The 27,810-nt window shown below is 35.8% G+C and overlaps 3 protein-coding genes across 5 annotated transcripts; 2 read left to right on the top strand and 1 right to left on the bottom strand.

The window, feature by feature from the left end:
- The first annotated feature begins 2,973 nt into the window (after positions 1 to 2,973).
- On the top strand, positions 2,974 to 4,528 carry LOC142542089 (uncharacterized). Its single transcript, XM_075648529.1, has 2 exons — positions 2,974 to 3,199; positions 3,294 to 4,528. Exons 1-2 carry the CDS (start codon positions 3,154 to 3,156, stop codon positions 4,526 to 4,528), a joined length of 1,281 nt encoding a protein of 426 aa, XP_075504644.1. The 5' UTR covers positions 2,974 to 3,153.
- A 6,749-nt stretch (positions 4,529 to 11,277) lies between these two features.
- LOC142543680 (translocase of chloroplast 159, chloroplastic-like) lies at positions 11,278 to 15,840 on the bottom strand. Its single transcript, XM_075651076.1, has one exon. The coding sequence runs from the start codon at positions 15,620 to 15,622 to the stop codon at positions 11,396 to 11,398; it is 4,227 nt and encodes a 1,408-aa protein (XP_075507191.1). The 5' UTR covers positions 15,623 to 15,840; the 3' UTR covers positions 11,278 to 11,395.
- A 3,126-nt stretch (positions 15,841 to 18,966) lies between these two features.
- LOC142543679 (uncharacterized) lies at positions 18,967 to 27,244 on the top strand. 3 transcript variants are annotated; one of them, XM_075651074.1, is made up of 27 exons: positions 18,967 to 19,146; positions 19,252 to 19,435; positions 19,694 to 19,815; positions 19,907 to 20,029; positions 20,266 to 20,409; positions 20,545 to 20,822; positions 21,434 to 21,555; positions 21,630 to 21,721; positions 21,832 to 22,039; positions 22,131 to 22,188; positions 23,025 to 23,173; positions 23,265 to 23,332; positions 23,440 to 23,613; positions 23,694 to 23,765; positions 24,014 to 24,115; positions 24,199 to 24,288; positions 24,692 to 24,767; positions 24,857 to 24,953; positions 25,074 to 25,143; positions 25,244 to 25,423; positions 25,489 to 25,611; positions 25,702 to 25,785; positions 25,870 to 26,054; positions 26,172 to 26,310; positions 26,432 to 26,491; positions 26,618 to 26,722; positions 26,951 to 27,244. In XM_075651074.1, exons 1-27 carry the CDS (start codon positions 19,069 to 19,071, stop codon positions 27,062 to 27,064), a joined length of 3,297 nt encoding a protein of 1,098 aa, XP_075507189.1. In that variant the 5' UTR covers positions 18,967 to 19,068; the 3' UTR covers positions 27,065 to 27,244. The 3 variants fall into 3 exon arrangements, with proteins under 3 accessions (XP_075507189.1, XP_075507188.1, XP_075507190.1); XM_075651073.1 differs by having other exon boundaries at positions 25,238 to 25,423; XM_075651075.1 differs by lacking the exons at positions 18,967 to 19,146; positions 19,252 to 19,435; positions 19,694 to 19,815; positions 19,907 to 20,029 and having other exon boundaries at positions 20,114 to 20,409; positions 20,517 to 20,822; positions 25,238 to 25,423.
- The last annotated feature ends 566 nt before the right edge of the window (positions 27,245 to 27,810 follow it).

Below are 27,810 nucleotides of genomic sequence, written 5' to 3'. Positions count from 1 at the left end.
CTCTTCATTTTCTGGTGGTGGCACTCCCGATGCATTCCCTTGCTGCTAATAGTCATACTGAAAATGGAACGGGGGAATGAACGGCGAAGGTGGAGGGATGGTCCATGGGTCTTCCTTAGAAACTTACAAAAATAAAATTCTTTGGAAACTCCCGAAAAAATAAAATTCTTATGTCATCTTTCTTTTGCTTAGAACATTCATCTATGAAATGTCCTACTTTCCCATAGTTGAAACACGTATTGTCCTCATCACTGAACTATTTCTTGTAATGACTGTGTATGCTTGAGCTTTGGAAATTGTCTGGTTCTTCCTTAGAAACTTACAAAATTTCTTCGCAAAAAATGATGATGCATCATTGCTCAACTACTCGACTGACTTCTCTTTCGAGGCAGATTGATCGAAGTCCGACATAGAGTCCCTGGCTTTCATCTTGTTACTGTAAAATTTTGAAACAACTCGATGTTGTTTATTATAATCACCAAAACTAAGACACATTCAAACTAATTAACATTATATATCTATATTCTTACAAATAACTTGATAATAAAATATTATGTATAATATAAAAATTGGAACTCTTAATTATTAATTTATCACTATGATAGACTTACATTCAACATGAGAACTTTTCAAGTAATTAAACATAAAAATACTCAAATTTGAAATTAAAATCAAATATATATTTTTTGTATACGTAGGTGTAGCATTTAATAAATTTATATTTTAAACTATGGATGTACGTACGTTTATCATAGTTTTTTAATCTTTAAATATCCGATTTTAAAATTCTCAATTTATAACATAAAAATTTCAAAAGAACCATATAGTTTGTTTTGGATAATTATGGTATGCATAAGGATATTAAAAAAAATTAAGAAATGCATTGTAATTAAACAAAATACATTGTTATTATGAAATTAAATGAAGAATACAAATAGAGCCAATGAGACTTTTAATGTACAACTAAATCGAATTCAAATAAAATGATTGTTGGAAACTCCCGAAAAAGACCCGCATGGTTCACGAATCATATCAACACAATTTATTAACCTGCCTGCAAGGGGATGAACACAGCTATTAGTCTAAGCAAATACATACAATTACTTACATAGTATAAATATTTATTTTAACTTAAATACCCTATAAATATATAGTACAACATGTCTATATATAAACCAACAAAAGATCCGGCTGAAAATGACCACCTAGTATGCATATACTAAGAAGGGAAGCGTGGGAACCATGCAATTCTCTCACCCGAAACAGTAGAAATTAATAACAAATCCATAAGGTAAATAGTTTGTTTTCATCGGGTGGGGATTTGTATCAGAATCTGCGAGTGAAGTAGAGGTGAGATTTGAAGATCTGAGAGACTGCATGAGCTGGTAAATAGTTTGTTTTCCCTTCATTCTTCTTGCTTACACCACAATGCATGGCTTGAGTTTAGTATTTTGCTGCACCTCCAATCATGGGTTTAACATGGTTAGCAGACGCCAGCTTCTCTCAAATAAAAGGTATCGTTTCTCTCAAAACAGAAATCCAGATATATCAGATCTGTTAAACAGAACAGTAAGTCATATTATTAAGAAGTATTCATAGGAAAAGAAATTTGAACTAGGGGTGTAAATAACAGCGGAAATAAACCTAATAAAGAGCAACACAATACGCAGTTTTGGAAATTAAAGAGGGAACCGTTTTTCGAAAAACAAGAACAAAAAACTGTTTCTGAGGGTTATTTTTAGTTCAAACGTGGTCAATAGAGTCAGAGTTAAATTTGTAATTAAATTTATGACATACCAACATACCCGTTACTGCTATAATCATCAACACAAATAAAAAAAACTTTATCGTTTCTTTCAAATTTTTAATTTTAAAATATCCTTCTGTAACTCTGTGTTAAAAATGAGAATTTTAAAATTAGTTATTTTAAATTACAAAAAAATTGAAAGAAACGAGTTTTTTTTTGTATGGTTTAACATTTATAAAGAGTTGGGAGTAAATATAAATTCCTTGTACTTTTTAAATTTTATAATATAAAATTTTAGATTTTAATTTCATCATCTAAAATTACGAGAACATTCGATTTTACATGAATAACTGTATTAGGAGGAAGAGTAAATAATAAATAATAAAAACAATAGTAAATAATAAAAATAAAAAAATAAAAATATAAGTGGCACAAGCCACTTTACGAGCAAAGGAGTAAAACTCTAGGAGGAGCATAGACTCCCAAAATTCCGTTTGTAAATTAAATTATGATCAAAATCTTCTGGAAAGAAGAGATGACATAAAAATATTTAGCTTAATTTTTAGAGTATACGTAAAAAAAAATTTGGCATTTAGTTATGTCAAGTCATTGTAGTTCTCAAATTTAAAATTGAGCCCAAAGTTTTTTCAAGTCCACAATTTAGCCCTACAATTTTCAAATCCAATTTATTTATTTTTTAAAAAATTAAAATTTTATTGTTTTAAATTTGAAATTAATTTTTTAAATTAAAAAATAACTCAAATATAAAAATTGAATATAATCAATTGATTGTGTTTTACATTAATAGGGGCTAAATTCTCGGTTCAGTGATAGTTCCCGATGTAGTCCTAAACGAATATAATGAGCCGATTTAGTCCCAAACGTTACCAAAGTTGTCTCAATCCTATTTTTCTGTTAGTTTGCTGTCAAACTTAACAGAGTAGATTGACTTTATAAATCAATTAGAACAAAATTAAAATCCCCAAAAAATCGATACTTTCTCTACGCTAAAAATTCCCAAACTCCTCCATTTCTCCCCCCTCAAAATCCCCAGAAAAACTGATGCTATCTCTACGCTAAAAATCCCCAGAAATACCCAACCTCCTCCATCTCGCCATCTCTCGCTGTCATCAAGGTATGTACGCAATGCTTTTGACTTGAATTAATGTAATTCTTGAAATCTTTAAATCGAAGCATCGTGAAATCTTAGATGGTCAAATCCGTTGTTAAATATTTCAACGAAGTATCATTTTTCGTAAGCTAATTGCTTGTTATTTATTAGCAGCCGAAAGTTACATTGCTTGAAATGGATTTCCAGTTGAAGGAAGTCTTCATCCCCGTCCTCACTCTCTCCTTCCTCAGCCGATGACTTTCTCTATGTGTCGTCACCGCAAGGTTGATAAGTAATGGCTAAACGCAGTAACTCGACAATCGAGATTACTCCAAATTATGGTAATTTATTATATTTTCACTTTTTTTTACTTAATTTTGTATCATGCATTTTTCAGTCAAGACTTATATTGTTTTTTCGTTTTTTTATGTGTAGGTTTACTTGGAAAACAAGATTTGATTACTATTAAAATGCATTACAGGGGAAGGTTTAAATGTAAAGGAGAACACGATGAATACGTTGGGGGAAGTTTTGAATATTTCGACTTTTTTGATCTTGATAAGCTAGCAATGGTTGAGTTGTGGGGGTTTGCAGATGATCTTGGATTCAAAAATAAAGATGCTATTATGTTTTGGTACAAGATCGGGAATACGCTAAATAAAAGGAGATGTTTACAAAATGATTCAGATGTGTTGGAAGTTAGAAAGAATATTCCAACAAACTATGAGGTAGAAATTTATATGGAACACTTAGATGCATATTCAATTGATGGTCCAAACGAACAAAGTGGAGTTCAAGCTGTCGGTGAATTTTTTGACATCGATGAAGATGTTGTCATGGATGATATGTTGTTTGATGCATTCATTGACCATGAAATTCAATCTACGAAAGGAAAGAATACGATTTCTGTTGAGAGAGAAAATGCAGATAATCTGCAATTAGTGGTGCATGAGCTGGAGGATGATGATGGCGACGAAGAAGATGTTTGCGTAGACAATGAAGATTTGGATAGTATTCATGATTTTGATGAGGAAAAAGCAAAAAATTATCCAAAGTTTGATCCAAAGAGAGAATCTGAAAACCCGGACTTGAAGCTTGGTATGATTTTTTGCTCAAAGAAAGAAGCGAAATTTGCGATTCAAACTCACTGCATTAGAAGAGGAATGGCAGTGAATTTTGTGAAGAATGATAATATTCGTCTTTGGGCGAAGTGCAACAATGATGATTGCCGCTGGATTATTCATGTTGCAAAGATGACTAATGACAGTTGTTGGCAAATAAGAACTTTTGATGACAAGCATAATAAATGTTTTCGGGAATTTAGCAACAAGAGCATCAACTCAACGTGGTTGGCAAAGAATTTTTCCACGATAATAGCGACAAATCCTAAAATGGGAACCGATGAGTTTAAGCAAGAGATTTGCAGGACATTGAATGTAAACATTTCGAGGAAGGTAGCTTATGTAGCAAAGCGAAAGGCACTAATGCTGGTGCAAGGGACTGCACAGGAGCAATATCATCAAATAAGGAAATATTGTGCTGAACTCAAAAGATCAGATTCTCGAGCCACAATAGTTTTGAAGTTGACAGAAGACGAAAAAGGGCCAAGGTTCCAAGGAAAAAAAATTATGCCCAATTTCAAGATATTACAGATGCGGCTATATTTCTAAGATTTCACGATGCTTCGATTTAAAGATTTCAAGAATTACATTAATTCCAGTCAAAAGCATTGCGTACATACCTTGATGACAGCGAGAGATGGCGAGATGGAGGAGGTTGGGGATTTCTGGGGATTTTTAGCGTAGAGATAGCATCAGTTTTTCTGGGGATTTTGAGGGGGGAGAAATGGAGGAGTTTGGGAATTTTTAGCGTAGAGAAAGTATCGATTTTTTGGGGATTTTAATTTTGTTCTAATTGATTTATAAAGTCAATCTACTCTGTTAAGTTTGACAGCAAACTAACAGAAAAATAGGATTGAGACAACTTTGGTAACGTTTGGGACTAAATCGGCTCATTGTATTCGTTTAGGACTACATCGGGAACTACTCCAAACATATGGGACTGAACCGAGAATTTAGCCCATTAATAGGCTTATGCATTTAACTCTGATTCATCATTTTCTCATTTATGCATCTAATATGTTGTTTTAGGGGCATTTTGCATTTGAAAGCAGTGGGATAAAGGCCATTCTACCAATCACCTAAGTTGTCGCGTACCCTTTTCAGTGAAGCAAATGGCGTTGATTCCCAGGTAATAGAAAGTTATTTTACAATAACATTTGTAAGTTATGACGATATTTTTGGTTATTTTGAAGTTATGTTTGTATGCATATATGGGATAATTCTAGTACAGAACTTACTCAAATTAATTGAAAACTATCGGTTTGATTTATGAACTTTGATTTAGTTTTTGGAGAGATGCATATAATACAAGGACTTATTCAGATTAAAATAATCTCTCTTTCAATAACGTCTCTATGACAAACACATTAAGTAAACTTCATTTGATGAGCATCACTCGTTTTCAATATGCGCTATAATCAAACTCTTTTCGAAATTGTTTATTGTTCTCTCCCAAGAACACCGAGAAATGAATCAACAATCATTGAACACTTGTGGACCACCGGCAATAAAAAAGCTCTCAAAACATAATGATAAAGTGGCACTATTTGAATCTTTTCAAAGAAGTTATCGTGACACACATGGAATAAACAAATTCGTTTTAGCTCGTTAATTTCGCACCCAACTAATCTGACAAGCTCAAAACGATAAAATATATTACATGCAAGTAATATCGTTATCTCCCGAGAACTCACATTCTTCTCCCGAAGAATGTCTTATGAATATCGTGCATAAAAGCATCAACCAAAAATAAACTGAAAGATTTGACATTAAAGCTCATCGGCCTCTGTCAACCACAAGTGGTCATGCTCGGCAATATTGAAAATGAATTAACACTCCTTTATATAGAAACTAATTATATTGAAAATTAAAATATGATTTGAAATATCATGGAACGTGGGTCATAGAAAAATTTATTATAATAAAAACTTGAAGAGATAATACCAAATGAATAAATCTACCAAGTATAAATAAATATAATTCTTGATTTCTTAGTTTAAGCTAGCAGTCGACATAATTTAGGAACTTGCATAACTTATTATTATTGATTTTCAATCTATTACATTTTATGTATCATTGCGTATCAATATAACTTGTACAATGCATATTATGAAAAAAAATATTTTTAAATTCATTTTAAAATAATATTATATTTGTATTATGTTCACAGGCCAATTTATGATGATTTATGTAATAAAATAGTACAAGAATTCCTTCAAGATGGGATGCAAATCATTGAAACCCCCTTCGTACACGATTTCTTGTCTCCAGTAAGACATCAAATAGATCCGATATTCCAAACACCTTTATCCACCTGTTCGTTTGTAGCAACGATAGGATGTGTGGAAACTGTTTATCGAATGCTAAGATTACCTATCAAGAATTGGCGAGGAGTGTTCTTTTCCGATGTCAACGAATGCTTCGACAACTTACACAAGCTATTATCAATTCCGACACCACCAAATGACATGATAGGTCATGGAGGTACAAGGGTAGATCATGTTTTAGCATACATTGTAAAATATGGTCTACGAGCGAGTACTGGTTGCGCAACCTCACAATTAAAAAACTTGGTGGCAGAAGCTCATCTTACGGTAAGATATAATTGTAACTTAATTACATATGTTTAAAAATGTGTTTAATTGTTTATTTTGGTTGCAGGCAGATAGATATAAAATAAGCGCATATAAGATTTTAACTAAAGATCAGGCACTTCAGTGTTTGAATCATTATCCCGTTATCGGGGTAATTGTGTTCTATGACAGCCTCATGAACTTTAACAAGGTATAATAATCCCTTATTTACAAAATTATTTGTAGTTATTTATACATTGATAAAATTACATTTTTAGATATTTGAATAACAAAAATTAACGTATAGGCCGTGTATACCGGGGTGAATAAATCGGAGCAAAGCCTACCAAATGATCCGTCGCGCCGTCATACGGTTTTACTGGTGGGCACTGTCAAAGTGAAGAAAAACAATATAGAAACCCAATTTGTGATAGTTCAGAATAGTCACGGACCGGATTTTGGATGCAATGGCTTTGTAGCACTTCCGTTTGAGTGTGTGCTTTTGTTTGAAGAACATTTTCTGGTTCCCATAATATCGCCAACCATGGATTATATTCAAGGAGATCTTTATGTATGTTTAGTTTCTATTTTTGTAATATTTAAAATTATGGTATTTTTCGTCCCTTATATTATCTAAAATTCAATATTATTTTGTAGTATGGGCCATATCCAGGACCGTAACCAGATTAAGCGTGAGGCAGTGGGTGGGTAGTTAGGATGTGTTGGTATGTCTCTCAAATCTTTATTACGTTTATTCTTGGAGAGATTTGTGACTTGTGACCAAGTATGAAAAGGAAGTGCTTAAACTCTATGATGTTTACAAAGGGAAGATTGGCCTTGAGAGATTGTGATATTTGAGATACGTACTTGAAGTAAAAAATTTCTGTATGTCATGTCAATAGATTTTGTTTTGATATATTTAATGGAGTTAATATTGAAACCACCAAAATTCTGGATCTGTTTTTGCTTTTGCTGGTGATGTTAATGGTGCTGAGCTTAATGGGGTTGAGAGTTCTGCAGGGAAAGGTGATGTACAGCTTTTCACATATTTTAACGGATTTTTTTTTTTTTTTTTTTTTTTGTGTTTTGAGGGGGATTCGCGGAGAGACTGAAGAAAACATTCAAGAGCAAGAGAGATTTTGGTACAGAGACGGAGAAGCATCTTCCTACTCGTGTTCTTATTTCTTCTCTCTTAGATTGATTGATTGATGATTGTGTTGAAGAACTAGTTTTATGAACTAATTTGGAACGAATTAGCTTGACTTGAACTTGTGTTTTTGATCGTTTGGTTTGCATATTTGATATTCATTCAGTTTATTTAAAGGTCCAAAATTCGATAACGTAACCTAACTGAATGCGAATATAGGGAAAATGACTAATTAAATGGTTTTAATTGCATGAATTAAATATAGGGTGCATGCTTACATGTTTAAAATGCATTTTTCTACATGAATGCATAAACATGTATTAAAACTTATTCGAGGCGTGATCGAAGAACGGAGACCGGAGGCCATGTGAGGGAAATATTTTTATTAAATAATTATTTTTAATTGTTTAATATATGGTATATGTTGTGTGGTATTTTCGAAAATGGGGTGATTTTATACGTGAGACGTATTTTTTAAACGGTATTCGATTTTCGACAAAAATATGAACTTTTTGATAACTCAACTAATATTTTCACAACCTTTTCTAAACAAAATATTTTAAAATTTTATTTATGATCTTAATGGGCCTAATATACTAGGTAAATGAGTCTAAGCCTACACTATGAGTTTTAAATCAAATAAAAGGCCCTAAACCCAACCCCATAACTCTCGCCCTCCCCCTCCCCCTAAGTAAAAACTAGGACTCTTCCTAGCAAAACACACGCACACACGAAAAGCTTGGAAGGAAAAAGGCGCGTTTTCTTGAAAGAAAATTCAGCAAGGTTCTCCGTCGACGTCCCTCAAATCACCAAGCTGTTTTCGTGCGTAATAAACACAAAGGCACGCCTTAATCTCTTTTTTCACATCGATCACACCATATTATTGATTTAATGTATGTCTGCATGAAAAACATGTTGCCTTGCATTTACTTTCGTGATTTCGTGATCCAAAACTTGTGTTAATGATGCATGAAGGGGCTTCCATCATAGGACTGTGGGAAGGGGCGAGTTTCAGAGGGCTTAAGGGCCTAGACAAGCTGATACAAGGACTGGATATGAAGGAGGAAGGAGTTGCTCGAAAATAGAACTCTTGTGGGACAAGGACTCTTCGGCCAGGACACTTTGAGGGCCACGGTGGTTAGCTACTGTTTAGGGCTTGACCAGGAGACTTAAGAGGGCTGCATGATGGTCCTAGGGTGGCTGCACAAGGGTCGGTTCGAGGGATAGGGGGATCACGTGAGAGGAAGGGCCGCGCACATGCGTTAGTTGACGGGTTGAGGGGCTGAGGCTTATAGGTCTTGTAGGCTCGTTCCAGCAGGTCTCTGGGGTTCGGACATGGTCCAAGGAGGCTTAGCTAGGGGCTGGTCTAGTCGGATAAGGGCAAGAGCCGAAGCTTGCATGGCAGTAGGAATTAGGTTCTTTTCGAAAATAGGGCTGAAGTTCAATAGAAGTTCTAGGCTGGTTCATTGGTCTTGTTTAGCTTGGTTTGGGTTGAATATGGTTTATTTATGTGTTATGCTTTAGTTTAAGTTTGGATAAGTTTCGAGTCAAAATCGAGATGTACGTCGAAGTTTTGAGCAGCACCGCGGCGCCACACCCTCGACACACGGGGCGCCTAGGCGCTGCTCGGCGCTAGCACCTGCAAGAAAATAAACGGGCTTTCAACTTACGGCCCGGACAAAATATAAGAAGAAGACCTAGGTCACAAAAAGAGAGAGCCGTTTTTGGGAGAAAACCGCGAGAAAACAAGAGCACACGCACGAGACGAAGAATTGGAGCACAAGACTGGATCGCAATGACGAAGAACAATGAATCTGGGAACAGAGACGCCACTTCTGATTTGTCATCTAATCTTTCGCCATTTTTTATTTCTTGTGTTGAACTGTCTAAACCTTCAAACATGTTTTGTTATTTGTTTAGATTTTGTTATGAAAAAAATTTTCCATTCTAGAGGATTATATAGCTTTGTTGATACAATAATTTGACTCGGTTGTTTATGTGATTGAATTCCTTTTGGTTTAATTGTGTTTCTTAGTTTTTAATCGCTTGCAATTTACTGGCCATAAATTGTCTGTTGTCTGATTAATTCTACAACTCGGGAGAGAGACTAGGATTATAGATCATTAGAGACACATCGTTGAATATTTATATCGTTCGGAAGGCATAAAACTTTAGCGAGACTTAGGTAAAATCATCGTTTGCATATACCATTTCAACTTAGATTTTTATTAAAAATGTTTAAATCGAAGTTTGAATAATATAGTTTATTCGTCACTTGGGAAAGAGGGAATAAAACAATTAAGTGTTCTTGACCATTAAATGATTGAAATTCATGGATATAAATGCAACAGGGAATTATTATTGTGGAAACTTAGTGAAATAACTCCTCTATATATTTTCTCTCATTGATATTTCTCCATTCAGTGATTAGATTAATATTTATTTGCAATTAATTCATTTCCAGTAAACCAAATCGCTAATTGATTTTTCTATATAAAGTCGTTACTATTTTAATTACAAGCACTGATATACGTTTATTAATACACTCCTCGTGGGAATGATACTCTACTCTCATATATTAAAATTTGACAAGCGTGCGCTTGCGAGCGAAAAATACGCAACAGATTGAATGATAAAATATTTAGAATTTATCATTCGGAAGAGGGAATTTTGAATATGATCTTAAGGAAAATATATCATGGATGTTTATAGAGTTCGTAAAACCTATAACTCCATGGAAGCAACAGAACCATTGTGTGTTTTCACTGTTTAATGTTAGATTTTTTATAGAAATATTGGAATCAAAATTAGATGATAAGTTCTATTCTTAACCAATGCACTGCAAAGACCAAATGTCATCCTCCTATGACAATCTGGTTATATCTTGAACATTCATCCATCCAAAAAACAATAGAGTTGATATCCAACCCATCTATCAAGCATCGGATCAATGAAATGAAGAGAAAAGTAATATTTCCTTGTAGCATTGTTGACCTTCCTATACTCGAAACAAACTTGTCACCTAGCGAGCGTTCGAGTTGTATTCTCATTCTTTACCATTTTCATACCTCCCTTCTTAGGTAAAATAGAATCAATTTGGATAAGTCTATTAGTTTATCCAATATTTGAGGCCCTTTCTCCCGCTATTGCACAAGGTACTTTCTACCAAACCAAATCAATACATTAATACTCAACTAAAGTAATGGCTCCGTACTTACAGGAAATGTGTTGCCCGTGCTCACTGCTTCCTCTATCAACCTTCATTCGTTCGGCTAACACAGTGGATAAGCATCTCAATCTAGTAAAATAAATTTACGGCACACTAGTTCGAAATTAACCACAATTAACTATCAAATGATAATGATAATACAGTAAAAGCTTGCGGAAAAGTTTTCTTTCCTCGATTCTGTGCATCACAACTCATCAGCGGCATTCATTGAACGAAACCCTGCAAAATTAGGCTCGAATCCCACGGCAAGCTTAGCATAAATTCGAAACGGAGAGTAAAACACACACTTACTATCTCAAAGATAACTATATAGAAAAAATATTGATCTAAGCGAGAACACGAAACCAAGTAGAATCAAACATGAAATTATGCCATGATTATTCAAAAAGAAGACACAGTAGCAGTCATAGTCTTGCTTGGTGCTTGTAATCAAAACAAATAATGCAACTACAAAATATAATGATAAACTAATAGATTGAATACTTCTCATTGGTACCAGCCCAGAGTTTTTTGTAGATGGAAATGGCAGTAGGAATTATGGCTGCTAATGCAAGAGAAATATGTTCCGAACTGCTTGTCCTCACAGTGACCTGACCACTGAGCTTGTTATTGATTCCAGCTCGAACTGCCACCTTCGAGTTACGACCCACAGAAAACTGAGCCAGAGTGTTGAACCCGAGTGCTAAATCGCCTTTCCATTTGATGATAGACATGCTAAATGTGGACTGAACCTGGCCTATCGGATAATCATTCTCCCTGCGTTGCAGCTCGAAATTGGCACCATATGCCGTGTCATTCTGAGACCTGACAGCACCAGCTCCGCCTACTAAAACATATTGTCTTCCTAGTGTAATCTGATCTTCAACCTTGACACCAGGGACAACATTCTCACCAAGAAATGTCACAGATATCCCCGCAGCAGCTTTATTCTTCTTAAACTTATTAAATTTCGTTTCGCCCCGTATGATATAAGCGAGTTGCTTTCCCATACTCTGAATATCAAAGCCAGCCATGGTTGACATGCTGTTATCATCTCCATGCTTGGCTGCAATAGAGGAATCTAAGCCGACACTGAAATCTTTCTTGTCTTTGGTGATTTGAATGGTGTATACTGCCGGAAAACGATTAGCAATAGCTAAGCTGTGTTCAAGGTTGACACCGTCATAGCCACAGTCATGGTCCCAACCGTGAGTATCAAGAACAGGCCGTGCAAGAAACTGTGAAGTTGGTTCCAAGAAGCGGTATCGGTGAGATGGATTATCACCATCAAATGAAGGTGGCAGAGCCATGTCCGGTAGGGGAACTGCCACAGGAGCTGCAGCTTCTGGATTATTATCATCCTCTGCACCAAAGACAGTTGAAGTATCCGTACCTTTCTTTTTAAGCTCTCTCAATCTTCTCAATTCCTCTTTCCACTGCTTTTTTTGGAGAAGTTTAACTCTGTAATCATACTCTTCAAAGTATGCCTTCCGCTGTTTCTTGCTGAGCTTGGCCAACTGAGCTTTCTTGAGAGGCCTAAATTGTGGAAGCTGATCATACTCATCTTCTTCTCCATGGTCAGAATCAGATAACTCATCCAAGTCCACATCAGAATCAATGCTATCTCCACCGTGATCGGATGGAAGTTTTGGGTGTACACGAGACTGCAACATTGATGACAGCATGTATGGAAGAGGTGGTGAGCGAGAACGAAAACCAAAAATCTTGCGATGGTCAAATGTGTCTTGAGGTTTTGAAAGCGTGCTTGCTTCTGATAAAATTTTCATCGCGTAGCATAACAACAGTAACTGAGGTCTCCAACTCTGACCGTTAGGAAGTATTTTCTGGCCATCCCTGTTTTTTCGACAAGACGGATGGTTTTCCACAAGAGAAACCGGATTCATCAGACTCGGACTCATCATCCGTAGATCACCTACTGCATGCCCGATCGACTGCTGAACAATATGAGATCTTTGAGTGACAAAAACCTCATAGCTTATAGGCGCGCCAGAAGGTCCATCTGGTGGAGCTGAAGCAGCATGAGTGAGGGTGACAATGGCACTTCGCCAGATAGAAGGGCCAAGAGCACTAGTGATGGTTCTCAGGAGTGGGAGGTCATTAAGATCTCTAGTTTGTGCATCTAACCGATCCACATAAAGCATGACATCCGGGGGACATTTCTTTGTGAACTTCTTTGCAGAAGACAACGTGTTTCGGTTGAAAGCCTGTTCCATTGCCGAAGACTTGAGACCAGGTGTGTCAACAACACGAACCTGAACTCCATCAACAAATCCAGAGATCTCTTTCACGGATGCTGTTCCCACTTCGAATGCATCGATTGGAGACATATCCTGTCCAAATATTGAATTTATGGTAGCACTTTTCCCCAATCCAGATTTTCCAAGAACCAGAATGTTGATGGAGAAATCCAAGCTCTCTCTTTCATCTTCTTCTAGCTGTAATGCCATCCTCTTGGCAGCATCAAGGCTAAAGGTTTGGTTGTTTTGCCTTCCCCCAAGAAGAGCAAGTCGATATAAAACCTGGGCAGCCACAGATTCCTCAGGAGAGACACCTAATCTATGAACAAGCCTCAAAAACTTTACTCGGATTTTCTGTAAGTTTTCCAGTTTCTTTTTCTCTTCTTCACTCAAGTTGGCCTCAGACTCTCCTCCACCTGTAAAAGTTGAAGGACTGAAAAGATTGGGTTGGTTTGGTCTTGTGGCGGGAGCAGGGACAGGTCTCAAAGACCGAAGTGAAGATCCCAAACCAACAGGACGCTCAACAGAGAAAAGCCTAGACCCATCTTGAGATGTGATTGTAATACTACCACCATCTGTGTCAGCACCAGTTGCAGCCTTTAATAGCGCAGCCAAGGCAGCAGAATCAAATAACCCTTTACCATCTCCTTCATCATCAGTATCAGCATCTTCTTCAGAATCTGTAACAATTTGACCATCAACCCTTTGAGAATGATCAAATGAACTGTCAGCACCTGCCTGAGAACCCGCACCTGATTCTTGTTCCAATTCCTCGATGTACTTTCTGGCAGCTTCAGAGCTCCCAAAGATCATACCATCAGTATCACCTTCTGACATTGAATCAACAGGCTCAACTTCTTCACCTTCCAATTCTGTAATTTCCTGGGAATGTACAGCTTTAGATTCAACATTATCGGTCAGTTTGGATTCCTCAAATACTCCATCAGCTGGTTTATTAACACCAAAATCTTGTTCACCATTGATCTGCACAGTTTCATTTGTATGCATGACCTCTCTATCAGAGTTGACGTTGGATGTGATGCCTTTCCCAAATGCCTCAGAAACAATAACAGGCTTAAATCCTTCCTCTTCTTTTTCCGCATTATTTTCCACATCCAGAGACCCGCTTCTGTCAACAGAATCCCCGCTTTTTGTGTCCCCGGGAACTCCATTAATCAAATCTGTAGCAACTGATTGACCTAACTTTTCAAACTTGTTCGACCCAAGTGCCGGTTTCAGTGGCTTTCGCTCCTCAGCGTCAGCATTATTCTCAGTTGCAGGTTCAAACTTGTTCGACCCAACTTCCATTTGACCAACAACAGAGGCATCCATATCTTTGGTTTTTACATTTCCATTTTCTTCTGTCTCTCCAACTACAGCGACTCCAGGACCTGCAGCATCAACCTTAATAGTATCAACAACAGAATCCCCTTCAGATGTGAGTTTCACATCACGACCGACCACCTTCGATTCTTCCATTGGTCTAACAACAGCTACATCCATTTCCTTGGTTTTTACATCTCCATTTTCTTCTGTCTCTCCAACTACAGCTACTCCAGGACCTGCAGCATCAACCTGAATTATATCAACAACAGAATCCCCTTCAGATGTGAGTTTCACATCACCAGGACGAACCACCTTCGATTGTTTCATTGGACCAACAGCAGGGGCATCCATTTCCGTGGTTTTTACATCTCCATTTCCTCCCGTCTCTCCAACTACAGCAACTCCAGGACCTGCAGCATCAACCTGAATCGTATCAACAACAGAATCCCCTTCAGATGTGAGTTTCACATCACCAGGACCCACCACCTTCGATTCTTCCGTTGGACCAACAGTAACCTCCTCATTCTCTGGTAAAATAACCGCATGTTTAATACTCAAATTGTCAATCTCGCCTTTCTCTTCAGACTCCTTCCCTGAATTGTCATCCTGAACCTCACCCCCGCTCTTTAGTTCACCCTTCCCTGCAGAACTCACGACCCCATTAAGCTCAGCACCATTAACATCATCGGTTGCAGCAGAAACAGATCCAGAATCTTGAATCAACGCTGCATCCTTCCCCTCCGCAGCCTTAACATGTTTGACATCATCCGAAACGGGTAAATTTCCAACCTTTTCATCAGATAACCCCGAAGCATCCACAAAGGGGCCATCAGAATTCCCCTCCCTAATAAACTCTCCCTCATTCACAGCCCCATCAGGGCCATCTGAAACCGGGTTCTCCAAACCCGCTTCAAACTCCTCTTTCCCACTCACATAACCCCCCTCTTCCTCATCATCATCGACGCTACTCCCACCAATATTCTTACTATTTTCATCATTATCATTGTTAGCATCGTTCTTTTTCTGTAAATTCTCATTTTCAGTACTGTAAGAAGATGAAACCACATAAGAAACAGAAGAACCTGAAGCAGCCTCCGAGCTGGGATTCAAATTTCCTTCTTTCGAGTCCATGGAGTGCCAAAAAGTAACAAAAAAACTAAGAATTTGAAAGGTGGGTGAATTAAAAGATGAGAAATTTGAAGGGTTTATGGATAAAAAAAGAAGGAGAGGAGCTGAGAAGCGAAGAATGTGATCGGGTTGTGATAAGGTTTTTGTTTTTCGGGTTTTTGAGAGGGGAAAACTGAGTATGGCAGCCGGCCCGCAGGCAGGCGCTGCTTATTGTTTGAGATTTTCTCTCAACGATTTTTTTATTTAAATATATAATTTTTTCATGTAATAAAAAAAGCAATATTTGTATTGTTTTTAGATATTGAAAAATTCTATAATAATATTTTGGCAAATAAAATATATTTTATTTTTGTTTTGAATGATATTGTAATAGTTATTTTTAGATGGTAACTATAAAATAATTTAATTTTATAGAATAATAATAACATGGTATTTTGAAAAACTGATTATAAATTAATTAAAAAAATAATGAATATTGATACTATTTTGATCAATTAATAGATTAATTTTTTATTGAAATTCGTTTTGTAATATTCTTCTGTTTACGTATTTATCTAATACATATATATATATATAATGATATGTTTTTTGGATAATTTCTTGGTTAAGATTTTAAATAATATTTTTTTCTAATTTTTTTATTCATTTATTTTGGATATGTCAGGCAAAAATAAACATTTTATGTTAATTTAAAAATAACCGACGAAATATTATTCTTTAAAAAATATTTCAAATGCAGTATTATGCTAAGAAATAATTTTTTTATTTTTGTAAAAGATTTCATATCTTAAATTTTGTCAATTACTTTTAATTTAGCTGAAAAAAATTTAAATACAAAAATTGCGAGGGACAACAACGTCTATTTGCTCCTTTTGTTATATGGTTAATTAAATGGTTATTATGGCTACATGTTTGTAGCTTTTCTTACATTAATTGAACGTCTGATTCCTTTTAGCTTATGTTAATTGTTTACTAATAGTGTATTTCGATTGTTTTTCTAACATGAACGATTATTGCTCTATGTTTGTTTATTACAAAAAAAGGGAGAAATTGATTAAATAACTTCGGTTAACACTTTTTTTAAGAAAATAACCTCCTCAAGTGTATTTCAAATACACTTGACGAGATCATTTTTTTAAAAAAAGAGTTGACCGAGGTTAAAATTATTTAAACCGCTATAATCATTAATCACCTTACTTCTTCTAATTAAACCCATAAAACACGTATAGAATATGAAATTATATTTTTTTTTTCTAAATTCATAAGTTGTATTGTTAAATAACTAACGTAAAATTTGTTGATAGAGTGTAAGCAGGTAAAAAATATGCATTTTATGACTGGTTTTTTGGTTCAAAAATTAGTAAAACGACTTCCTATGGTAAAATAAAAATTGCTAGGATTATTAAAATACCAGCATTTTATGGAGAAAAAAAGCATGCATTTTATGAATGGCAAAAATTTGTGTGAAACGGTCTCACGAATCGTATTTTGTGAGACGGATCTCTTATTTGGGTCATCCATGAAAAAGTATTACTTTTTATGCTAAGAATATTATTTTTATTATGAATTTCGGTATGAGTACTACTTTTTATGCTAAGAGTATTACTTTTTATTGTGAATATTGATAGAGATGACTCGTTTCACAGATAAATATTCGTAAAATCGTATCACAAAATATCTACTTTTTTGTTTGTTTACTTGATTTTCATCTTTGGATTGCTAACAAGGTTCGCTGGTCATTCACTTTTCGTGCGTTATCTCCAGATGGATGGCCAAAGCTTTTCCTAATTTACTGCAATTTCTAATATCCTTGCAACGTGGAAAGCACCCTTTTGGAAGTTACCAACTATGAAGACGTTAAGAGTAAAATAAATAATATTTGCTTTATGTGACAAATTTTTTAAAACACGGTGGAGTATAACATTAGCCATATTCTCTCTATTTTTATAATTGGAGTTCTATGTCAAGTTGAAACATACAAAAAAAAATTGGTTTCTTGTCAGACGCTCTCGTTAATCTATATTCATTATACGTGTCAATTCGATCCATATTTAAAGGGAAAAGTAATTTTATAGCATAAAAATAATATTTTTCATTAGTTGGGTAAGATATTATATATGTTCGATAAAATTGACTCGTGTGATGTATTTATAAGAATTTTTGTGGGAAAAAAAATTTATAGATGGGTCAAGTTTAACTCAAATTATTACTCAATCTCCTGAGCTATGACACACGATAATTTGATCCCAACCTGAATTTTAAACACAATGATTTATTCTCAAATGGGCTTAAAAAGTTTGCAAGTTAGCCCAAATGCATTTCATGACCCAATCGAAACACTCAACTGATCCAGAGATCATGCTCTATTGAATTTGAGTGCAACCCACTAAATTCAATTTGAATTTTCGTCCTCTTGGATTCTGATTCGGACTTTGACTTCTGAATATGATTTAGGCATTTGAGTTGGCTATTTGACCATTTAGCGGCTGATAATTTGAATCATTGAGCTATGAGATATCTTTAAAATACATCAACTCGTCAAAAATTAAGTTGTGCTGATTTTGGATTTGAGCATTCAAAACTTCCAACTTGAAAAACAACTCCACCCTTGAATAAATAAAATTATGTTATAAAATTTAAAAAGATTATATATGACATTTTCATTATAAAATGTCCAATATTTTATTTATTATAAAATCTATATCGCAATATATGTTTCATTATAAACTAGTAATCATTACTAAAACAACCTTTTTTAAAAAATAAAATAAAATTATATGAGATAAGTTTTTTCGCTAATATTATTTTGAACTCTAACCGCTCTCTTATTAACGAATATTTATATTAAAACCATATTCTGTTTTGACCTTATTTTAAAAAATATTTTCTACAAAAATTTAAAGGACTTTATATATTCCTGATTTTATTTTTCTAAAAAACTTCAAAATGTTATTATCTAAGTCTAGTTGAATTTTAAACAAAATTTATTTCTATATATAAAAATTATTTTTTATTTTTTTAGTATTTAAATTTCATTAATCTCCAAACAAATTTTATTATATATTATATTTAATGCCATAAGAAAATTTGTTCTTCAAATAAAGATAAAAACCTGTGTGAGACAGTCTCACAGATCGTATTTTGTGATACGTGTCTCTTGTTTGGGTCATCTATTAAAAAATATTACTTTTTATACTAAAAATATTATTTTTTATTGTGAATATCGATAAAATTGACCCGTCTCAGTAAATAAAAATTCGTAAAATCGTTACTCTAAGATGAAACCAAGAGGTCAAAGCTTTGTATAAAATATATTTAGGCATGAACATGTATAAATAGGATACCTTTTACCGTTATCCAGCGATCATTTCGATACAGTTCGTTTATGATTTTTTCTCTCTGAAGAAAATAAATTTTTAGGCGTTTGTCTGAAGGATTAGATCAGAAAAATGGTGGAAACGAGGCGGAGCTCTTCTTCTAAGCGCCGTCTTTCACTTTCTTCGTTGCCTGTCGGGAAACGACCCAAGGTTGAATTTTTTCTTGTGTAGGATTTTGTTTAATTTGGTTTTATTTTTATTTTTCCATTTCGGGTTTCTGTGGTTTTTATTTCTGGCGGGTTTTTGTATGCACAGTTGCCCGAGGCGTCTTCTTTATCTAAGAATGATTCGGTGTCTGCGGAGGAAGTGGTGGGTGCGGCCGCGGCGGAAAATGAATCTGTTAGAGATGATGGTGGACTGGATGAACTTGCCGGAGGTGGCTGCCTAAAGAAAGTAGAAGCTGTGGAGCAGGAGAAACCTCCGGAAGTGGCAGTTGAAAGTGAGACTTTAGTTTCTTGGCTGACCGTCGGTGTGATCTTTGCGCTGCATGTGAATTTATTTTTTCTATTTTTGTTTCTTGATGAGTTTTTTTATGCAAGTTCTTGGGTTTTCTTTATGGTTTCTTTTTGTTTTGTTTTGTTTTTTCTGCAAATCATCGAGTTTTTTCATGATGTTTTTGATAATTCTCGAGTTTACTCGATGTTTTTTTGGTGATTTATTGAATTTTTCGTTTACGAATTGTGTGCTCTGAATGCAGGTACTGTGATTGATATGGAAAAAGTAAATTCCATTGTGCCGATAGAGAATGGGAGGAAGAAAAGTCAAATGAAATCTAACGTCGGTGTTGCATGGGGGAAACTTATTTCACAGTGCTCACATGTAGACATATGATTTTTCAATTAAGATTTCATGATATTTCTTTATTTCGATTAAGTTTCTTAATGAACTTTTCCTACAAAACACGATCCAGATTCCGCATGTTGTTATGGAGAGGCCTACTTTCACTGTCGGCCAAGGTAATCAATGTGACTTGTTGGTGCGTGATCCAGAAGTTAGTGAATCCTTGTGTTGTCTGAAACAAATTGAGACAGAGGTAAATGTTATGTTTTTTTCTTGTAGTTGCCGTTAGGTGTGACAATAGGGAGATTCGGCAGTCATCCATCAGCTGATAAAACAATCCCAAAAATAAAAATGCAAGTTGTCTGCCCAATTCATTGAATAGCCGCCTCCCTGGTTACCTTGGTTGTTGTATTTGAAAAATATTTGTCCCTGTTTAGATATTTTATTGATTTGATGCCTAGTGTGGCATCAATTATTGTTTATCCCTAGGGTGGAGCATCAGTTACATTACTTGAAATTACTGGAAAGAATGGTTCTGTCAAAGTCAATGGAAAAATTTATTCTAAAGATTCCACCATTTGCCTCAATGGAGGTGATGAGGTGGTTTTTAGCTTGACTGGGGAGCATTCATATGTATCCTTTTGCCAAGATATATTTCTAAGTTGCAGTATTTCTCAGTAGTTAGAACGTTTCGTGTATTATTCAACCTTACATCTCACTGCTTCCTCAACTTGTATCAGCCAACAGTTTTCCTTGACTTACTACCAGATTTTTCATCAACTTTCCAATGACATTAGTTCTGCAATGAATCGGCTGCCTTCAGTAAGCATGCTAGAATCCCATGGCAAGCCAAGAAAAGAATTACGTACTGAGGCAATATTTAGAATCTTCAATGAGCATAGGAAATCTACATATCAACACAATGATACTGACTCTCCTATTTCGATATCATCAAGGCGCCAAGCATTTAAAGATGGCTTACGACAAGGACTGCTTGATTGCAAAAATAGTGGCATTTCATTTGAAAACTTTCCATATTACCTAAGGTAAAGTAATCAAATTATTTGTCAATGTCCTGTTATCTTTATACCTTCCTTCATCGCCGTTTGCACTTTCCCTGACCAATGGCATCGATAAAACTATAACTAATAGTCATGGAGGCATATTAAAAATGTAATATTAACCTAAATACTCGTCGAATGACTGAGGCTTCTGTTAATGTGCTGGTTGTTGAAGTATGTGAACAAATGCATCTGTGTGAACATAAACCTCGCTTTCTTCTTAAAAAATGGCTTGTAAAGTGTGAGCGAGACCAGTTGTTTGGTTGATATCAACCATTAGTGATTATATTCAATATTTATGGCTAAATGAAACATTAATTGTTTACTTCTATATACATGCATGGGGTGAGTAATTTACTCGCCTTCGATCTCTCCTCCTCCTTGTTTAAATTGTCTATGGACTCAAAGGTTTGAAACATGGAAATTTCCAACTTATTGTTACTGTAAATCTGCAATGTGGGTCCATGGTTAGTGCGTCCCTGTTTTTTAACATTTTCTTTTGCTTTGGCATAGGCTATCCTCATTTCTTTTTATGCCATGTTTGGTTTTTCCTTCTTTGTTGTGTGATCTTTAGCTATTCGTATGACATCTGACAGTGAATACACGAAGAATGCCCTTATTGGACCAACATACATACATTTGAAGTGTAGCAAATTGGTAGGATATGCTACAGATCTTCCGACCCTGTGTTCAAGCATTTTACTATCTGGCCCCGCAGGTATAGCCCAGCATTTTCTGTTATACTATTAATATTTTCTTTTTCCTTCTTGATCGTGTCTGATTTTCTTACAGGTTCTGAAATATATCAGGAAACCTTGATTAAGGCCCTTGCTCGATATTTTGGTGCGAAGCTCCTAGTAGTTGATACCGTTATACTGCCTGGTGTAAGCTTCCGCCAATGTGTATTTCTCTGTGTTCTTGACCAAGTAGTTCATCATTGTCTGCTGTAAAATCTCTCTTTTTATATCAACATACATCAATTAAATATACGCAGGGACCAACTAAAGAGAGAGCTGATTCTGTAAAAGAAATTTCAAAGCATGAGGGAGAAAATGTATATGCTAGACGGAGATCGCAACGGCTAAAGAAACCAGCATCAACTGTAGAGGCAGATACGGCTAGTTGTTCTAATATAAGCTCCCAGGCTCAACCTAAGCAGGATGCATCTATGGCTTCATCGAAAAACTATGTTTTCAAGACAGGTATCTTATTAAAACCTTGTATATTGTTGGTTTGTTTGAGTGTGGATTGAGAACATTTTCTGTTTGATCAATTGCTTTGTTTTATTTTCAGGTGACCGAGTGAAATATGTGGGTTTATTGTCAAGTTCTCCTGCTCAAGCTTCAGTGAGGTTAATAAGCTACTTTCTAATACTAAGTCATAATGTGACAAATTTGAAGTGAAATCATTTCTTTTTTTTATGTTCGTGTTTTGTTCACAAACAAAATCTGTCAAAAATGTAAAGGAACATTGGCTTTCTGTTCCAGAAATTCCTTCAAATTCTCGTTTTCTGCAAAGTACACATTTCTGTTGGTGTCCCTGGAGAAGAGAGAGAAGGAGAGAATGTGTGTGTGTTAGGTAACTGTTTCAAATGGCCACGGTGTAACAGGGATGGAAGAAAATAGAAAAGCAGCGACAAAAAAAATGAAATTCTAATATATTGATAATATAAACTGGATTGAAATGATAGTATATTTCCCAGAAATGATTCTCTGTACAAAGGAATAATCCTTCCCCTAGCTAGGCTAGTGACAGTAAAAAAAATGACTGACATAGCTGAATCTCAAAAACTCTCCACTCTCCTCCTTTTCCTCCCCTCTTCCCACTTGTTCGCTTGACATTATGGCCCATTGGTCTTGGTCTTTCTCCTTGAATATACTTGTGTGATAGCGGGCTTCTCGGGTCAATATGACCCGTGTCTTCATGTCTCGTATCAGTGTGCATGCCAGAATTTTCTTCATTAAAACCCTCCTGGCGTCTCATTATCAGGGTTGGTGCCTGTGATGCGTGCTGGTGAAAATCTGGAGGTTCTTTGATGTTTCTACTCAGTGTTTCACTTGTCATGCCTCATGATTTTTAGAACATGCAGTTTACAACTTTTTTAATGCCCTGGACTGATTATGGTATTGCACTAATTACTATGCATGTGTTCTTATGTGCATCTGGTATAACGCATGTTCTGTGCAGGGGTCCAGTTTACGGTTACAGAGGCAAGGTTGTACTTGCCTTTTATGAAAATAGTTATTCGAATATTGGGGTCAGATTTGATGAAACAATCCTATGTGGCACTGATCTTGGGGGCCTTTGTGAAAAGGATCACGGTTTTTTTTGTGCCGGTAATTATTTGCTTTTTTTTTCTGTTCTTTCATTTTATACCCCTGAACAAGTATCGTCGATCCTGTTTTTGTGGGGTTTTATTCAATGCAGCTGACGAATTATGCCTTGATAGCCCCATCGAGGATTTTGACAAGTTTGCGCTAAATGAACTCTTCGAGGTAAAAATTTTGCATATAGTTATATTTCGCAATTCTGTAACATACTTATTCTTGGCTCTATCTCCGTTCCTGTGAAAAAAATATGAATAATTGTTGAGAGTTTGTAGGTTGCTTCTCTGGAAAGTAAAAGCTCTCCGTTAATTTTGTTTGTAAAAGACATTGAGAAATCTTTGGTGGGAAGTCCTATAGCATATGCATGGCTCAAAACTAAACTCGAAAATTTACCAGAAAATCTTGTTGTAATAGCTTCTCATACTCAGGCAGACAGCACCAAAGAGAGGGTAAGATAAGTATTATTTAATGTTTTTATTATCCATTCATCTCGTAGAAATAACATTAAACAACCTACCATGTACTCCAGTCTCATCCTGATGGATTGCTATTCAGAAATTTTGGAAGCGAGCAAACTGTGTTGCTCGACTTTACCTTTCCGGTAAGTCAATTAGCAAGTGTTTACTTTCATTCTGTTTAAATTTGTATTTCCTCTCCCCGCATTAGCTCACATTCCTCGCTAATTTGAAATGATTCAAAAAGTTTTTGTGATGACAATCATATATATACTATGTCAAGAAGGCGATATTTAGCCATGCATTTTTTCTTCATCTGATTCACTTATTCAAGATTGCACATGAAACAGAATGAATTGTGGTCCTTGATGTAGTTTTAGTTTTATTTTTCAAGGATAATTTTGGTAGACTGAATGATAGAAGTAAAAAAACTCCAAAAACAGTGAAGCTGCTCAACTGGCTTTTCCCTAACAAAGTGCCCATACAGATTCCTCAGGTAATCAAATGTTGGTTTCCATTAACATGAGAGTCTATTGTTAAAATTCTAGGCAGGCTGTGAAGGTTGTTGAACTTTGACAGGATGAAACAGTACTATCAGACTGGAAAAACCAGTTGGATCGAGACATTGAAATAATGAAATCACAGTCAAATATTCGTAGCATTCGCTCTGTGAGTCACCTCTGTTTACTGTGCCCTTTTCTTGGCTACTCCCTTTACTTAATTTATATGAGAGTCTAAAATGCTCCAAGAACCCATGGAGTCATCCATATCTTTATTTTTTGTATAAAGCAACATGGCATTAGTTTAGAATTTTTTTGATTCACAATTGGCTGGGAGCAGGTTATGTTATTCTATATCGTCATTTATAGTGCAATTCTTCGGTGGTGATAATAACGACACTCTTTAGTAAAATGTAGATTGATAATTATTACACAACTTTAAAAATTCTCTCCCAATCTTTTGTTGTATATGACTGAATTATTTTCCATCTGATTTTAATCTATGGATAAACTTGTTATCTATGTTGGCATCACACATTGAGTCTCTTATTCTGTTTCTTGTGTGAATTCAGGTTCTAAGTCGAGTTGGTTTTGTATGCCCTGATTTGGAAACTTTGAGCATTAAAGACGAAGTGTTGACTATTGAAAGTCAGTTGATATCACACTACTTAAAGCTTCAAATGAGAGACGCCATGTACTTAAATTCATATGTTAAAATTATTGACTTATGTTGACAGGTATTCAGAAAATGACTGGCTGGGCTCTATGTCATTACTTAATGCATTGTTCAGAGGTTTCTTGCAAAGAGTCAAAACTTGTAATTTCAAGTGAAAGGTAATTTGTTTTGCCTAGAGTTTAACACTTGTTATACGACCGAAAATCAGAATAACTGGAGATGTAAGATTGGCTAGCTACTTTTGGTTTGGGCTCTTAATTTTTTGCTTTATATTGCAGTATCAGTTATGGGCTCAACATTCTGCTGGGTCTTCAAAATGAAAACAAGAGTGTGAAAAAGTCTTCTAAGGTGAACATTGCTGCCCCTCTATAACTAATAAAATAATTTACTTGATGGTTTCCGATTGTTTCATACAACCTGGGAAGGAGAATGTCTGCTTTAGTTTCAGGACGTGGTTACTGAAAATGAATTTGAGAAGAGAATCCTCAGTGAGGTTATCCCACCTGGTGATATTGGTGTTACTTTTGATGACATCGGGGCATTGGAAAATGTGAAAGAGACTTTGAAAGGATTGGTGATGTTACCCCTTCGAAGGCCAGAATTGTTCAGCAAAGGACAGTTGACAAAGGTAATTGAATTGTACTATAGTACATCTTTAGAAGTTCAGTCAATCCTCAACTGTTACTTTGGCAGCCATGTAAGGGAATATTGCTATTTGGACCGCCTGGCACTGGTAAAACAATGCTAGCAAAAGCTGTTGCGACTGAAGCTGGTGCAAACTTCATCAACATATCAATGTCAAGCATCACGTCAAAAGTACATTATTGTTTGCGCTTGAGGTTTAATCTTGCTTGCCCGTGTTTCTTTTTTGTTTTGATGATCAACATGTTCTATTTTTGGGACTAGTGGTTCGGTGAAGCAGAGAAATATGCGAAAGCAGTCTTCACGTTGGCTAGCAAAATTTCCCCTAGTGTCGTTTTTGTGGATGAGGTTGGTATAATTCACCGGCATTTCTTTTTATTTTTCTCCATGTCACTCAACTTTTTAGCTTCTCGCTTCTATGTGTTGTTGTAGGCTGACAGCATGCTAAGCAGACGTGAAAAACCTGGAGAGCATGAAGCAATGCGCGTGATGAAGAACGAATTTATGGTGAACTGGGATGGTTTACGCACAAAGGAGAAAGAGCGAGTGTTAGTGCTTGCCGCCACAAATAGACCTTTTGATCTTGACGAGGCTGTAATTAGGAGGCTCCCACGGAGGTCCTTTTGTTTCTTAACCTCTGCAGAAATCTTTTTAGTGTTTTACCAAGCCATAATGAAAGCTGTTCTTGATGTATTTACACAAACAGCGACTTTAACTCTCAATTTGTTGTGCAGGCTGATGGTCAACTTGCCAGATTCTCAGAGCCGAGAAAAAATATTGCGGGTGATGTTAGCCAGGGAAGAGTTGGATCCAACAGTTGATATCGAAGCAGTTGCTAAAATGACAGAAGGGTGTTCGGGAAGTGATTTAAAGGTCCGTGCACCACTGTATATCGTGGAACTTCTGGAGTTTTTTTTAAACCTGCAATTTTATTAATGATTGCTGTTCTATATATTACTAAAAAGCTTTCTTAATTTTCATAATCTTTTCGCAGAATCTGTGTGTAATGGCTGCATATCGGCCCATTAGAGAAATTTTGGAGCAGGAGAAGAAGGTTTGCGCCCTCTGTCCTCGTGAAGCTTTCCGGGATATTTTCACTTTTGTTCAAGTTACAAGTCTATACCAATATTCGGGTTTCATGTTCAATCTAATGTGTCAAAACTGATATGAAATAATGTAGGAGAAAGTGTTAGCGCAAGCAGAGAACATGCCGTTGCCTGCCTTGCATAGCAGCTCGGATATCCGTCCCCTGAGTATGAATGATTTTAAAGTTGCACATGATCAGGTATATTCATCAAAAGCAGGGAATGTTGGGGCATAGTCCAACTTTACTCGTTCATGGATCACATTGCTTACCAAATGCAGTTGGTGTTGTTCACTTTCACTAATGCCATCCATCACTTACAAATTCAAGTCATCTGCACAATAATTTAGTATCTCATAGTCATAAACCCCTATCGTTTCAGCTTTGAGGAACTAAAAAGTATGTTGGTATTTTGTCATCAAAATGTAGGTACGTGCAAGTGTTTCGTCGGAGTCACAAAACATGAACGAGCTCCTACAGTGGAACGAGCAGTATGGAGAAGGCGGATCAAGAAAGAAGCTATCACTTAGCTACTTCATGTAGAGAGACGTGTATATTTACTTGCCAACCATTTCTTTCCCTTCGGGGAAATTAGTGGCTTTTGTAAATGTCTAAATTTTGATATGATTGAGTTCTAAACGTAGTTTTAAGAATTTATGCGGTACTTTTTATGTTTTGTGGTCGTCTTGCATTCAAAAAATGTTTAAAGTTTGTACCCGAAAACGAATCTATATCTGAGGATCGGTTTTGGCGAAGGCTAAACAAATCAAGACCCACCGTGCCGCTGCCTGGGTTTTCGCCCATTCCGGAGCAAAAGACATCATAAAATGTCGAGGTTAGGATCAACAATTCTGTATTTCGTCAAATCAAGCTATGTGTACGGTTAAAACAGTAGAGAAACTTGACGAGGAGAATCTTGTCGTGAGATGAAAGTGATGATAAACAATGCACAGATATTAAGACATTTGGCAGACCTCAAGTCTCCTTGTTATTGTCCGCAACGATTCGACACTAAGAACTGTAAATAGTCTCTTTCTCCATAGGTACCTTGCATTGTGGTGTTTTGTTAAATTATCAGCTGTAGTCATCGCCTAAATTTGAGTGAGAGACTCTTTGGTTTTTGTAATTATTGATTCTCAGCCTTTGTGACATATTTTTGTGCATATAAACACACCAGTAACCCAAAAATCTAAGGCCGTGTTTTGTTAGGATGTTGTCTTCACCCCGACCAATTCCTAGGCATAAAGGTTGCTTAAGATTTGCGCTTACTTTGGATCAGCAACAGATAA

Source organism: Primulina tabacum, chromosome 4 (assembly GCF_025594145.1).
Source record: "Primulina tabacum isolate GXHZ01 chromosome 4, ASM2559414v2, whole genome shotgun sequence".
Taxonomy (NCBI): Eukaryota; Viridiplantae; Streptophyta; class Magnoliopsida; order Lamiales; family Gesneriaceae; genus Primulina; species Primulina tabacum.
This window is presented reverse-complemented; position numbering and strand designations above follow the sequence as displayed.

What these genes read in the sequence shown, in the direction of transcription:
- LOC142543679 (XM_075651073.1), top strand. Translation starts at nt 19,069, where the DNA reads ATGGTGGAAACGAGGCGGAGCTCTTCTTCTAAGCGCCGTCTTTCACTT. An exon ending in CGCTAAATGAACTCTTCGAG is followed by an intron (nt 23,333 to 23,439) that starts GTAAAAATTTTG and finishes GAGAGTTTGTAG; the next exon opens with GTTGCTTCTCTGGAAAGTAA. An exon ending in ATTAGGAGGCTCCCACGGAG is followed by an intron (nt 26,055 to 26,171) that starts GTCCTTTTGTTT and finishes TTTGTTGTGCAG; the next exon opens with GCTGATGGTCAACTTGCCAG.
- LOC142542089 (XM_075648529.1), top strand. Translation starts at nt 3,154, where the DNA reads ATGGCTAAACGCAGTAACTCGACAATCGAGATTACTCCAAATTATG. An exon ending in CGAGATTACTCCAAATTATG is followed by an intron (nt 3,200 to 3,293) that starts GTAATTTATTAT and finishes TTTTATGTGTAG; the next exon opens with GTTTACTTGGAAAACAAGAT.
- LOC142543680 (XM_075651076.1), bottom strand. Translation starts at nt 15,622, where the DNA reads ATGGACTCGAAAGAAGGAAATTTGAATCCCAGCTCGGAGGCTGCTTCA.